Raw genomic sequence first — 14,160 nt, forward strand, 5'->3', positions numbered from 1 at the left:
CAGGTGGGCAGATCACCTGAGGTCAGGAGTTCGAGACCAGCTTGGCCAACATGGTGAAACCTCATCTCTACTAAAAGTACAAAAATTAGCCAGGCATGGTGGCAGGCACCTGTTGTAATCCCAGCTGCTCAGGAGGCTGAGGTAGGAGAATCGCTTGAACCCAGGAGGCAGAGGTTGCAGTGAGCTGAGATTGTGCCATTGCACTCCAGCCTGGGCAACAAGAGTGAGACTTCGTCTCAAAAAAAAAAAAAGAATATTGAAAATTGTTTTGGCAGGTAGTTTCTTGCTAGTCAGCTTGATACTTTCCAAGCTTGCTTTTAAGCTATGTTAAGGCAAGTGTTTGGAATAGTTTTTGCTCTAGGGCTAGTTTAGCTCTACTACTAAAGGATGATTCTCCTTAGAGCTCTAACGAATGTCCCTGGTATTCAAGGTCGTCCTATCCAGATAGTGGGAACGCAGATGTCCCCCAGCCTGTGTGAGCTCTGGCAATTGTTCAGCTTGCAATTCCAGTTTGCAGTTTCATTGCCTGGCTTTGTGGGGTTTCACCTAATACATGTGTAGGTTAGTATTCAGTAATGGACTAAAGGGATCCCTATGCAGAGGTCTCCCTTCTGGAGGTCTTTCTTTGCACTGCAAATCCCAGCCACCTCAGTTGCCACAAATTCCAATCTCAGTCTACTCAATTCATGAAGAAAGATACATGGTGGTCTGCAAAGCACTTCTGGGCAGAAAGCTGGAATGATCACAGGGCTCAGCTTATTTGTTTCCCTTTTCTCAAGGATCACAATTCTTTACTGCCTGTTGTCTGCTGTTTATATCAATTTTTTCATGTATCTTTGATCCAGTTTTCTAGTTGTATGTGGTGGAAGAGAAGATTCTGTACCAGTAATACAACACGTTGAAGTATGAATTTTTTTTTTTTTTTTTTTTTTTGAGACGGAGTCTTGCTCTGTCACCCAGGCTGGAGTGCAGTGGCGCGATCTCGGCTCACTGCAAGCTCCGCCTCCCGGGTTCACGCCATTCTCCTGCCTCAGCCTCTCCGAGTAGCTGGGACTACAGGCGCCCGCCACCACGCCCGGCTAGTTTTTTGTATTTTTGGTAGAGACGGGGTTTCACCGTGGTCTCGATCTCCTGACCTCGTGATCCGCCCGCCTCGGCCTCCCAAAGTGCTGGGATTACAAGCGTGAGCCACCGCGCCCGGCCTGAAGTATGAATTTTACCCCCAGGATTTCTTTCTTCTTTTAACCACTTAAAGTACAACTTAGTTTCCAAATGTAAAAATGAAGTCAACTTTGAGTTAGAATAAATAACTTGGCTTCAAGATTCAGGCCTACCTCTAACTTGCTGCATGAATATCGGCAAATCTTACTTGTTTTTTGGCAGACACAGCAAAATTGAATTGAATATAATCCTATTCGCCCTATTTCTCAGGCATTCTGTAACAAGCAAATGGAAATAAAAACAAATCACATTAAATAAGGATGAGGTTATATTTATAGTTAGTTGACAACTCACTTTTCAAACCTCTCTTGCCTATCTTCCAGTTCCATTCTCTAAAGAATAAAAGCACCTGAGTTAAAAGTGTACTGAGACTGGTGCTGTTTCACTGCTCCTCCTCTTAATATTAGCCAACTGCTACTGAATGTTTTCTATGTGCCGGGAACTGTGTAAGCCTTTTATGTGAATAAATTTACTAAATTTTCCTTTTTCCTTTTTATTTTTTGAAACAGAGTCTTGCTCTGTCACCCATGCTGGAGTGCAGTGGCATAATCTCGGCTCACTGCAACCTCCGCCTCCCGGGTTCAAGTGATTCTTCTGCCTCAGCCTTCCAAGTAGCTGGGGCTACAGGCACTTGCCACCACGCCTGGCTAATTTTTGTACTTTTAGTAGAGACAGGGTTTCACCATATTGGCCAGGCTGGTCTTGAACTCCTGACCTTGTGATCCACCCACCTCGGCCTCCCAAAGTGTTGGGATTACAGGCGTGAGCCACCGTGCCTGGCCTTACTAAATTTTCAAAACTGCCACATGGATAGGTACTATTATTGTCATTTGACACCTAAGAATGAGATTAAGCAACTTGGAGAAGGTCACATAGCAAAGTGGCAGTGGCAGAACTAGGACTGATTCTTGAGCCATGCTCTTAACCACCACTATGTGACTACTTAAAAACTACTGAAAATGCATCAGCTGCTGCTGTAGAATCATTAATTATCCTTAAATATAAAAGAGCATCATCTCTGCCATCCTGTTTGTTTAGTCAGCCTGACTGATTTCCATGGGGAAGCAGAAAGATTGGGCCATCATTGGAATATGTGATTCCTGAGAAAAACACCGTTAGGATGGCTGGAAAAGGAAGATGATGTCCAGCACCAACTACCTTGAGAATAGGCTATAAGTGGAGTACAGAGGATCTAGTGTGGTTCTCAGAGGGTCACTGGTGTGTACTGAATCTCTACTGTCTGTCTTTTAATATTAATAGGCTCATTATTCTTTTTTCTCTCCTTTCTCAGACACATTTAATCAAACCAGGCACCAAAATGCTAACACTCCTTCCTGGAGAAAGAAAGGCTAATATTTATTTTACTCAAAGAAGAGCTCCATCTGCAGGCATTCACCAGAGAAGCATTGCTTCCTTCTTCACCTTGCAGCCAGGTATGGTGACCCATATGGGACTACTTCATTATCCAGAGCAAAAAAAGGAGTGTGTTCATTTGTCCATGTTAGACCATTTATGAGAAATGGTGAAACCAGTGCATTGTGTTAAACTTAGCCTATTAGAAGAGGTTATAAAACATAAGTTGTTGCCTTTTGAAAAGCAATATATGTGTGCTTTTACAAACATACTTTTCTGGTTCTGTTTTGCTCAGCTTAATATTAAATATTTGTATTCGCTGACAGAGCAGTCGGGAAAGGTGTACTTGGGAGTTGGAGGTGCACTGGGGAGTTGCCCTGCCATTAGTTAGGTGGTATATATCTTGGGTTAGCCACAGTGGGTACTCTGTCTAAGGTTAATTGATAATTGATATTTTTATGTGAAGCTTCTTAAATTAGTGAAAGGTTCAAAGATGCTTTTTCTTAGAAAGCCTCACATAAAGTTGGCTTATGTCTCATCCTTTGGCAGTTCTTTGCTTCCAGGTCCCTGTTCAGGGGAGCAGCCGACTCAGAGCAGGCTGGGCCTTAAACAGCAGGGTTCCTGCCACTTGGAGGGTGTTGGGAAGAGTGCTCTAATGCCGGCTGTGATTCTCAGGATTGCTTTGCCTAAACCTTCAAAATGCCCTCTCCCGCCTCCAAACAAAAACTTATACTCTTTTGCTTTATGTAAGGGCAGATTAAAAAAAAAAAACAAAAAACAAAAACAAACAAAAAAAACACTTTTCCCACTTACAAATTCTGGTGTATTTTATAGTCTATATTGAATTCTAAGGAAAAGTTGAGAACTCTCACAAAACCTAGTTTCTGCAGTATAATTCTTATTGTAGAAGGAAAGAGGAAATCAGTTATTCTGCTTTGTTTTTATAATTAGATCTTGGGGCTGGGCGCGGTGGCTCACACTTGTAATCCCAGCACTTGGGGAGGCCGAGGCGGGCGGATCACGAGGTCAGGAGATCGAGACCACGGTGAAACCCCATCTCTACTAAAAATACAAAAAAATTAGCCGGGCGTAGTGGCGAGCGCCTGTAGTCCCAGCTACTCGGAGAGGCTGAGGCAGGAGAATGGAGTGAACCCGGTAGGCGGAGCTTGCAGTGAGCCAAGATTGCGCCACTGCACTCCAGCCTGGGCGACAGAGCGAGACTCCGTCTCAAAAAAATATATATAATTAGATCTTGGTATAATTTGAGCCAAGTTGGGAATTCCATGTCCTCCATCCTTATCTTAAGGCAGAACAGAATCCACTCTATGCCTGATAAAATTAACAGGCTGGACACTAGTAGTTGTTTCACTATTCTACCTACTGATTGACTTAGCATCCTAATTGTGTCTTCACTCCCTTTCCAATGAAATGCCTGGGGAGTGGAGGACCCACGTTTTTCACACTGTCACCAGAAGGTTTCTCAGAGTTGGATGGTTAATGTCATCTTTAAGACCTTACAAAACTAGTATGTGTTTAGCTTGTTTCTTTAAGGATAATGTCCAGGAATGTATATTTGGCCAGGATCACCATTTAGTAAAAACCATGTTAAATAAAAAACAAAAACAAAAGCAAAACCGATGTGCCCTATGTTAAACAAACCTACAAATGAAAACTCAGCTGGTAAAGTAGGCTATGGTCTGATCGTATGCAATGTTTGACTTTATAGGTAGGTGATGGGAAGTATCTATGTATTTGAGTAGGGAATATAAGATCTGATGTCTTAGAGTTTATTCATGATAGACTGGCAAGACTGAAAACAGGAAGATTGGCTACAAAGTTATGTGACGAGTCTAAGACTCCTGCACTAGGTAGTAATAGTAGCTGACACTGATTTCAGAAAAAGCCAACTGAATCCTGCTTAGGGCAGTTTTTCTGCAGAATAATATTTGTTCATTCCTGTTTATTAGGAAAGACAAATGGCAGTGACCAGAAGAGTGTTTCATCTCATACAGAAAGTCAGATCAACAAAGAGTCCAAGAAAAATGCGACCCAGCTAGCACACAATTGCATGGCATCCCCTTTAGCCACTTCAACCACTGCAGACATCCAGGAAGCTGGACTCTCTCCTCAGTTCCTCCAGACTTCTGGCCACCACAGAATGAAAACCTCATTTTCAACTGAGCTATCTGATACTCTAGACTGTGCTGGAGAGAGTAATACCCCACTGGCTTTTTCCTTCACCGAGGATTTGGAAAGTTCTTGTTTGCTAGACCAAAAGGAAGAAAAAGGGGATTCTGCCAGGAAATGGGAATGGCTTCATGGGTCTAAGAAGAACTATCAGAGTATGGAGAAACACACCAAACTACCTGGAGACAAATGCTGTCAGCCCTTAGACAAGACTAAATTGGAAAGAACGGTGTCTGCCAAAGAAAACAGGCAGGCCCCTGTCCTCCTTCAAACATACAGGGAATCCTGGAATGGAGAAAACATAGAATCAGTAAAACAAAGCCCTAGTCCATTTTCTGTGTTTTCCTGGGACAATGAAAAGAATGACAAGGACTCCTGGAGTCAACTTTTCACTGAAGATTCTCAAGGCCAGCAGGTCATTGCCCACAACACCAGAGCTCCTTTTCAAGATGTAACCAATAACTGGAATTGGGACTTAGGGCCGTTTCCTAGCAGTCCTTGGGAGTGCCAGGATGGGCCAACTCAAAATCTGAAGGCTGATTTGCTCTTTACCCAGGACTCTGAAGGTAATCAAGTTATCAGGCACCAATTCTAAATGTTTGAAGCTTTGTTTCTAAAAGTACCTTGAAATGACAGAGACGTAGGAAAATATAGTTGTGGGTGGAGAGAGGAGTGAGTTTGTTTAGGTGGGAAGGTGGCATGGGATGAAGTTGTCATTACTGAGCATCTCCTCTGTGTAAATAAAGGGCAGTACCACTGTTAAGACAGTGGGACTGGCATCATGGCTTTCCCTCAGGAAGATGGTGGCTGGTAAATTCCCTGAACAAGTCTGTGATGAACACTGAGGCAGCACGGTGGGTATTTATCTCTATGAAAGCGCCTTTTACTCAGCCTGCACAGAGCCATCTCTTTGCCCTTCCAGATGTCTGACTGGGACTTTGCTTATGGATGTGTTTTTTGTTTGTTTGTTTGTTTTTGTTTGTTTTTTTTGAGATGGAGTCTTGCTCTGTTGCCAGGCTGGAGTGCAGTGGTGCGATCTCGGCTCACTGCACCCTCTGTCTCCCGGATTCAAGCGATTCTCCTGCCTCAACCTCCCGAATAGCAGGGACTACAGGCACGCGCCACCACGCCCAGCTAATTTTTTTTGGTATTTTTAGTAGAGACGAGGTTTCACCACGTTAGCCAGGATGGTCTCCATCTCCTGACCTCGTGATCCGCCTGCCTTAGCCTCCCAAAGTGCTGGGATTACAGGCATAAGCCATCGCACCCAGCCAGATGTGTGAGCTTTTAATCTCTGGCTGATCTTAACCCACTTCAGCCTAAGCTTGGGATGATTACTCTTGACCCTTTTTTTTTAGTGATTAGCAAATCTCTCCACAACCCAGTGTGGGGAGAAGAGAGGTAGAATGGTGCTAGTTTCTATTTTATTTTTGTGGTAACTGTACAGCACTTTCAAGTTATATAATCTATGTTTAAATATCTCCCTTAAAAAGCCTGAGGTATATAACAATCTGGATGTGACTGTGTTACCCTTTTCCCACAAGATAGGAAGGAATCCCCTTTGTAAAACTATGAATCCAAATAAATGTTTACAAAGTGGCTCTTGTGATAGTTGGTAATTAAACCATTACCAATTTTATTTTTGAAAGTGCAACACTGTAATAGTATATGCTGTCATTGCCCTGAGTCTGATCTGAACCAGAGTCTAGTTTGACCTGTCTTCTACCCAAGGCATTATCCTTTGTTGTTGATGTGGTATTTAAGAGGCTTAAACAACCTCTAGGGGACAAACTTGCAAGGTTATAAGATAGAACTGCTTCTTTTTTTTTTTTTTAACTTAAATTTTATTTTTTTGAGACACAGTCTTGCTCTGTTGCCTAGGCTGGAGTGCGGTGGCATGAACACGGTTCACTGCAGCCTGGACCTCCTGGGCGCAAGTGATTCTCCCACCTCAGCCTCCCGAGTAGCTGGACTATAGGCACATGCCACCATGCCCAGCTAATTTAAAAAATATTTTGTAGAGATGAGGTCTTGCTTTGTTGCCCAGGCTGATCTTGAACTCCCAAAGTGCTGTGATTAGAGGTGTGAGCCACTGTGCCTGGCCTAATTTAAATGTTAAATTCTACTTTTATCTTGTATGTCATCTCTCCAGTCATTTTCCTGGAAGACCTGCTTTTAAGAATGTATGGGGCTTAGTGCGGTGGCTCATGTCTGTAATCTCAATGCTCTGGGAGGCTGAGGTGGGAGGTTTGCTTGAGACCAGGAGTTCAAGACCAGCCTGGGCAACATAGCAAGACCCTATCTCTACAAAAAAATTTAAAAATTTCCTGGGTGTGGTTGAAAGGGGCCGGGAGGAGACCAAACTACACCGGTCGTGGTCAAGAGATCTTTATTGGAGGTATCGAGCGGCACCACGCAAGGAGAAGGAAGAGGAGAGAGAGAGGGCTGCTGGTGTGCTGGGTTTTATATCCCTTGGGCCTACGTGGATTGGGCTAGGGGCAGGCCCAAGGGAAGGCGGGAGATGCTTCTTTCTGATTGGCCCTCCTTTGGCGGGTTCAGACAGTGCCCGGTCAAGGAGGGGAGAAGAACCCGGAACCGGCCCCATCTTAAGGTACGGTGCCATTTTAAGGTACCCCATGTTACCTAACATTCCTCCCTTTTTGTTTTCTTAAATGGGGGAAAATGGGCGTCGTGGTTCATCTGGCTGCTTCCTGCTGAGTGGGGGCGCTATGGGGAGGGGGCACAGGGAGAACTGTCAGGGTTGTGCATGGGGTACAGTATGAGTATGAGGCCAAGCAGTAGGGTGCTATACATGAAGACTTTGTTAGACGTGAAGTCCGTGAATGTTCCTTGTAGGTATAGATCCTCCAGTGCCGTGAGCCAGTTGAGGGGCAGGGATGGGTTGGCGATGAGCCAGCTGTCTGAGCGAAGGGTGTTTAAGAATTGGTAGAATCGGCTTGCTGTAGCCATCTGGGGTACTGGGGTAGAGTTTGGTCTGCCCGAAAAGAAAAGAAGATGGTAGTTAATTTAGGGTGTGAGGGCAGGCCTACCCCCTCCCCCGCCCAATCCTGGGTATCTGTTGCCGGTCGTTGGCTGTTTAAGAGGTCAGCAGGGTGTGAGACTGTCTCTGGAGTCTGCCGTGTCTTCACAAGTTGCTAGGAGCTGGTAGTTTCTGAGGAAAAGCTGGTTAAAGGTTTGGTTAGAGATGGATACTCAGTTTTGAGGGAACGGGAAATAGTTATGGTTTGAGTTGGATATGCCCAGGCATTGCTGGGATATATGCCTCCTGTAACTGAATGGCCCCAGACCGGGTCGGCGGGGTTGTCGATATGTATGGCTTGGGAGGAAGCGTTGTTTTTAGTGGTATAATATAGGAAGGGGGTGTGTTTGTTGATGTGGGAGTCAGACGGCGAAGTGGAACATGTGGAAGAGAGGGTCCCAGCCGTTTTCTATCATAGTGAGCCTGGGAAGGGGAAGATCCACGGTGGGGCTGATATAGTTGGTGTGTGTCCTCCTGTGAATGTTGTATGACTCTTTAACTGTGAAGAGATAATAGGGCTGGGAAGAGGGCCTGCCGGCGGAGGAAAGTGTAAAGATGTGAGAGGCGGAAAGCCAGAGAAGAGGACTTAGGAGATGCATGAGAGCGGGGCGTAAGCAGTTTGGTTCTTCGTGTGGTCCGGGTTGGTAGCCGGTTTCAACCTGGAAATGTGAAGCCAAGGAGTTAGACGTCCTGGTGATTCTTGGAGTCTAGCGGCCGTGGGAGTGCAGAGTATAATTTGGAGAGGCCCTTTCCACTTAGGGACTAGGGAGACAGATGTAGTAGGGCTGGGTGGAGAGTAAAACACCCACTCCCCTGGTTTAAGGGGAAAGGACTGGTGACTGCGGGTAGTTATCAGGCAACAGGCACTCCTGTCACTTCCACAGCTCACACCGGATGAAGGACAGGAGGGGATAGCTAATGTGTTGTGGGGCCGTCCAAGAGGTGGGACTGATACCTGGTGGGAGTGCAGGTCGGCCATACATGATCTCAAAGGGAGACAGAAGGGTGGGCTTTTTTGGGAGCACCCGGAATTTGAACAGGGCTGTAGGTAGTAATTTTACCCAATCTAGGTGTAATTCTAGGGTGAGTTTGGTTAGGGTTTCTTTAAGGGTACGGTTAGTCCGCTCGACTTTTCCGCAGGATTGAGGGTGGTAGGGGATGTGGAAGTGCCAAGGAACGTTGAGGGCAGTTGCTATGTTTTGAGAGATTTGGGAGGTGAACTCGGGGCCATTGTCAGTTTGGAGGGAAGAGGGGATTCCGAACCTCAGGATAATTTCAGTTAGTAGGATGGAAGCAACTGTACTTGCCCTCTTGTTGGTAGTTGGGAAGGCTTCAACCTATCTGGAAAAGGTGTCAACTAGGACTAGAAGGTAGTTGAGTTTCTTGACTGAGGGCATATGAGTGAAGTCAAGTTGTCAATCGCTCCCTGGGGTGTGACCCCTAGCCTGGTGAGTTGGGAAAGGCCCTGGCCTAAAAGGGGTTTGTGGATTTGTACGCTGACAGATGGCACATGTGGCTGTGAGTTGCTGGAGAAAGTGTAGGTCAGAGGAGCTTAGAGCGAAGAAGGAACTGAGGAACGTTTTTAGTGCTTGAGGGCTGGTATGGAAGATGGAGTGGAGGTACGTGAAAAGAGCGTTCTTGATGGATCGGATGGTTGTATGGGCAGTGGCTGGGGGGGCTGTGAGGAGTTTGGTGACTCTTTAGCAGCAAGCATTATAGTGAGAGGCAGAGTTGACAGTGCCGCTTGTCTGGCCTCTTGGTCTGCCTTGTTATTGCCCTGCGCTATTGGAGAGGAGTTAAGTTGATGGGACTTGCAGTGAGTGACCCCAATCCTGGTGGGAAGTAAAGAGGCTTGGAGGAGGTGGGTAATGAGAGTAGCATTGGTGATAGAAGTCCCCTTTGTTGTCAGTAGTCCCCTTTCCTTCCAGATGGCTGAGTGAGAAAGGAGGATGTGGAAGACATATTTGGAGTCTGTGTAAAGTGTAAGTGAAGTGTCTGCTGCTAGCTCGAAAGCCTGGGTGGCTGCTATGAGTTCTGCCTGTTGATTTGTGGTATTAGGCGGTAGGGATTTTGCTTCTATGGTTTGGGTTAGGGAGACTATGGCATAGCCTGCGAGGCACTGTCCTTGTAATAGAGCTGCCATCTGTAAACCACGTATGGTCAGGGCAATCTAAGGGTCCTTCAGTGATGTGGGTCGGACAGGGCAGGAGGGATTCCAGGATCTCAATGAGGGGGATGATGAGCGATTGGCAAGAGAGTAGCGGGGTTGAGAGGAGTGCACGATTGAAAGGAGATTGTGGGGTTGTGTAGAAATGAGACTAGGAGTGACAGTATGTGGCAGGGGGGAAGGGTCTGCAGGCTCTTATATGTGAGGAGGTCTTTAAGTTGATGGGGAGAGGTGATGGCAATGTTTGCCCCAAAAGTGAGTTTTTTTTATTCCAGTATTAAGAGGTAAGCTGCTGCTAAGGCCCGGAGGCAGGGAGCCCATCCCCGCACAGTAGGGTCTAGTTGTTTGGATAAGTATGCTGTTGCAGCAAACGTGGGTCCCTGCATTTGTCCCAGGAGTCCTAGAGCTAGGCCATGGTGTTCATGAACATAGAGGATGAAAGGTTTTTGAAGGTTTGGCAGATGTAGGGCCGGAGCCTTCGGTAGGGCTCGTTGGAGTGTGTGAAAGGGTTGTTGGATGGCGGTGTCTAGGGACTCAGATGGGGCTCCTTGGGAGAGCTCATAAAGTGGTCTCACTAGGAGGCAGTAATTGGGAATCTATGTTCTGAAATAACCTGCAAGCCCTAAGAACGAAAGAAGTTCTTGTTTGGTTTTGGGGAGGGGAGGCTTTGGATAAAGCACTTTCGGTCTAAGGTGATGGCCTTTGAGTTGTGGGAGAGGAGGACTCCTAAATAGGTAACCTGTGTTGAGGAGAGTTGGACCTTAAGGGGGGACACTCGGTACCCTTTATCTGCAAGGAAGTTGAGAAGGGAAGCGGTGTCGGTTTGGGAGACAGCCAGAGAAGGGCTGCACAGGAGAAGATCATCTACATATTGTAAAAGGGTGGACTGGGGAAGGCTGAGCTGTTTTAGATTTGAGGCGAGGGTTTGACCAAAGGTATGGGGGCTGTCTCGAAACCCCTGAGGGAGGACTGTCCACGTTAGTTGCTGTGATTGTTGAGTATCCGGGTCTGTCCAAGTGAAGGCAAAGAGGTCTTGCGATTGAGGGGAAAGGGGAATGGTGAAAAAGGCGTCTTTAAGGTCTACAACCGAAAAGTGAGTAGCGTCGGGTGGAATAGAGGAGAGTGTAGGGGTTAGGGACTAAAGGATGGATCGGCTTTATGGCCTCAATAAGTCTCAGGTCTTGGACAAGACGGAACTTGCCATTAGGTTTCTTTACAGCTAGAATGGGAGTATTAAATGGAGAGTGGGTTGGCCTGAGGAATCCCTTCCTTAAAAGGTCTGAGATTATGGGTTGTACTCCTCGTAGGCTTGAGGCAGGAAGAGGGTATTGAGGCTGGCAGGGGAAGTGGTTGGGGTTTTTGAGGAGGATTTGTATGGGAGTACATTGTGCCAATGAGGGGGTGGTGGTATCCCAAACTGAGGGGTTGACGCATAGTGGGAGTGGAGGCAGAATGGGAGCAGAAGTCTGGTCGATGGAACTAGCTACCAGAGCAATGAGGGATGTGGAGTTTGAGGAAGTTATAGGGTGGAAGGTGATTGAGGTTTTGAACTTGGAGAGGATGTCCCTTCCCAATAAAGGGAGGGGGCATTGAGGCATGACAAGGAACCTGTGAGAAAAAATGTGGCCTGAGAGGGAGCAAGATAAGGGAGGAGTGGCTCTGGGGTGAATGGTTTGACCTCCAACCCCGACTATAGGAGATCCAAAAAGGGAAGTGGTACCCCAAAACTCTCGCAAGACCGAGAAACTACCCCGGTATCAAGGAGGAAGATGATGGGACGCCCATCCACCGTTAGAGAGACCCTGGGCTCCTGTGAAGTGATGATCTGAGTCGGGAAAGGAGTCCCAATGCCCCGTCAGTCTTCAATGGCCAGTCCTAGAAGATCAGGGTTTGGGCTGAGGGTGGACCCGGTCCCCCTTGGGGGACCGGGGCAATCCACGGCCCAATGGCCAGGCTGGTGGCATTTTGGACAGGGCCGTCTGGGGGGCCTGGGATTTGGGCACTCTCGGACCCAATGTCCTTCCTTACCACATTTAAAACAGGGCCCAGGTGGCTGACGTTGAGGGTGGGCGGAGGGCGATTTACGGCCGTGTGACCCTGTGGCGGACCGAGGAGAGGCTTGGAGAGCTTGGGCCAACATTTGGTACTTTTGCCTCCTGGCCTTCTCATCTCGGTTGTGATAAACCTTGAATGCCGTTGCCAAGATCTTGGTCTGTGGAGTGAAGGGGCCTCTGTCTAACTTTTTAAGTTTGGCCCTGATGTCAGGAAAGCTCTGTGCAAAAAAATGAGACACGAGGAGCTGCCTGCCATCAGGGGCCTCTGGGTCTATGTTGGTGTATTGTTGGAGCGCCCGTGTAAGGCGGTCAAGGAAGGCAGACGGGTTTTCATGTTTTTCTTGTACTATTTCATGGAGTTTTTCAAAATTAACAGCCTTTTGGGCTGCCTTGCGCAGTCATTAGGCAGGTGGCAAAGTGGTCTCTGGCGGCAATGCCGTTTGGGGTGTTATAGTCCCAATTAGGCTCTTGTTCGGGGACTGCCTGTGCACCTAGTGGTAGGGCGGGGGTTGTCTGATGGACCTCATCTGCATAGGTGCGGGCCTGCTCCCAGACCTGCCGGCGCTCTTCAGGGAGAAGGGTGTTAGAGAGGATCATGTAGATATCGTGGAAAGTGAGACTATAAGCTTGTAGCAAATATTGAAACTCTTTGATGTAGGAGGTGGAGTTAGAGGTATAAGAGCCTAAGCGTTTTTCAGTTTGAGACAAATCGGCCATAGAGAAAGGAACATGGACACGGACAATGCCCTCCACCCCTGCAACCTCCCTGAGGGGGGCAAGGACGGGAAGGTGTGACCTGGAACGGGTAGTGGGAGGGCTAAAAGATGGGGAGGAAGAGGTTGAGGGCGAAGGCAATGGGGGGGAGGTACCAGAAGAGGGGGCAGGGGTGTGGGGTGGTTGGGCAGCTACCGGTTGAGCGGCGACCGGAAGATGAGGTGGAGGGTGGTGGTATGGGGTGGGGGGGGTTCGTCGGCCGGATCAAAGTTGGGAGCGGAAGGAGAGGTTGGTAGCTTGAGAGCAGCGATAAAGTGTTGCAGCTTGCAAGGGAGGCAGAGGTTGGGTTTGTCCCGTAGAAGAAAGAAGTCATGAACGTAGGGGATCTCTGCCCATTTTCCTGTTCGCTCACAATAGTTGTAGAGATCCCGGAGAAGGTTGGGATCAAAGGACCCGTAAGTGGGCCATCTGTTTTGGTTGTCTAGGGGGTAGGTGGGCCAGTTTTGAATGCACAATTTAGAGGCGTGTAGGTTTGAGATCAGCAGCCAAACCAAGGGCTGATAAGTTATTTAAAAGGCATTGTAAGGGAGAGTCGGCCGGCAGGGATGCAGAGGCTCCCATTATGAGAAGAGGGGGTTTACGGAAATATATGGCAAAGGGTTGGGAAGGGTGTCCCCTACCAGCCGATGACTGTGCTGTGAGTCAGACCCTTCGAGTCGGTCGTCACCGAAACAAAAGGACTGAGGGCCTCTAGGAGGCCGAGGGCTGTGGGCCACCTGGTACCAGGATTTTCAGAGTGAGAAAGGGGAAGGGGCCCAGGCCTGGCGAGTGAGGAAGGAAAAGGAGGGAACCCTGCTCCCTGGAGGCCGAGTCTAAAATAGGATTTACGGCAGCCGTGTGGGCGGCCGAGGCAGGAGCCGGTTGACTGGTGTCGGACACCGGAAGGGGAGACTTACTGAGATGAGGCCGGTGTTGGGTGTAGAGGTCTGCGAACAGGAAAATGAGCGAAGACCAGCCGGGGTCTGGACTGAGCCCGAAAGGGATCGGGGTTCCACCGAGGGGGGTGGGGAGTCCCGATCCGAGTCACGGCACCAATGAAAGGCGCCGGGCAGAGACCAAACTACACCGGTAGTGGTCAAGAGATCTTTATTGGAGGTATCGAGTGGCACCACGCAAGGAGAAGGAAGAGGAGAGAGAGAGGGCTGCTGGTGTGCTGGGTTTTATATCCCTTGGGCCTACGTGGATTGGGCTAGGGGCGGGCCCAAGGGAAGGCAGGAGATGCTTCTTTCTGATTGGCCCTCTTTTGGCGGGTTCAGACAGTGCCCGATCAAGGAGGGGAGAAGAACCCGGAACCGGCCCCATCTTAAGGTACGGCGCCATTTTAAGGTACCCCATGTTACCTAACAGTGGTGGTACGTACCTGT

At 48.0% G+C, this 14,160-nt stretch overlaps 1 protein-coding gene across 5 annotated transcripts in view; it reads left to right on the forward strand.

The window, feature by feature from the left end:
• AUNIP (aurora kinase A and ninein interacting protein) overlaps positions 1–14,160 on the forward strand; it is a 42,142-nt gene that overhangs the window by 21,467 nt on the left and 6,515 nt on the right. For all 5 annotated transcript variants that reach the window (XM_055262730.2, XM_063631565.1, XM_063631567.1 and 2 more), the window contains exons 2-3: positions 2,513–2,654; positions 4,542–5,327. In XM_055262730.2, the coding sequence (XP_055118705.1) occupies positions 2,513–2,654; positions 4,542–5,327 (928 nt within the window). The remainder of the gene's footprint in view (positions 1–2,512; positions 2,655–4,541; positions 5,328–14,160) is intronic.

Source organism: Symphalangus syndactylus, chromosome 22, assembly GCF_028878055.3.
Source record: "Symphalangus syndactylus isolate Jambi chromosome 22, NHGRI_mSymSyn1-v2.1_pri, whole genome shotgun sequence".
In the NCBI taxonomy this organism is placed as follows: domain Eukaryota; kingdom Metazoa; phylum Chordata; class Mammalia; order Primates; family Hylobatidae; genus Symphalangus; species Symphalangus syndactylus.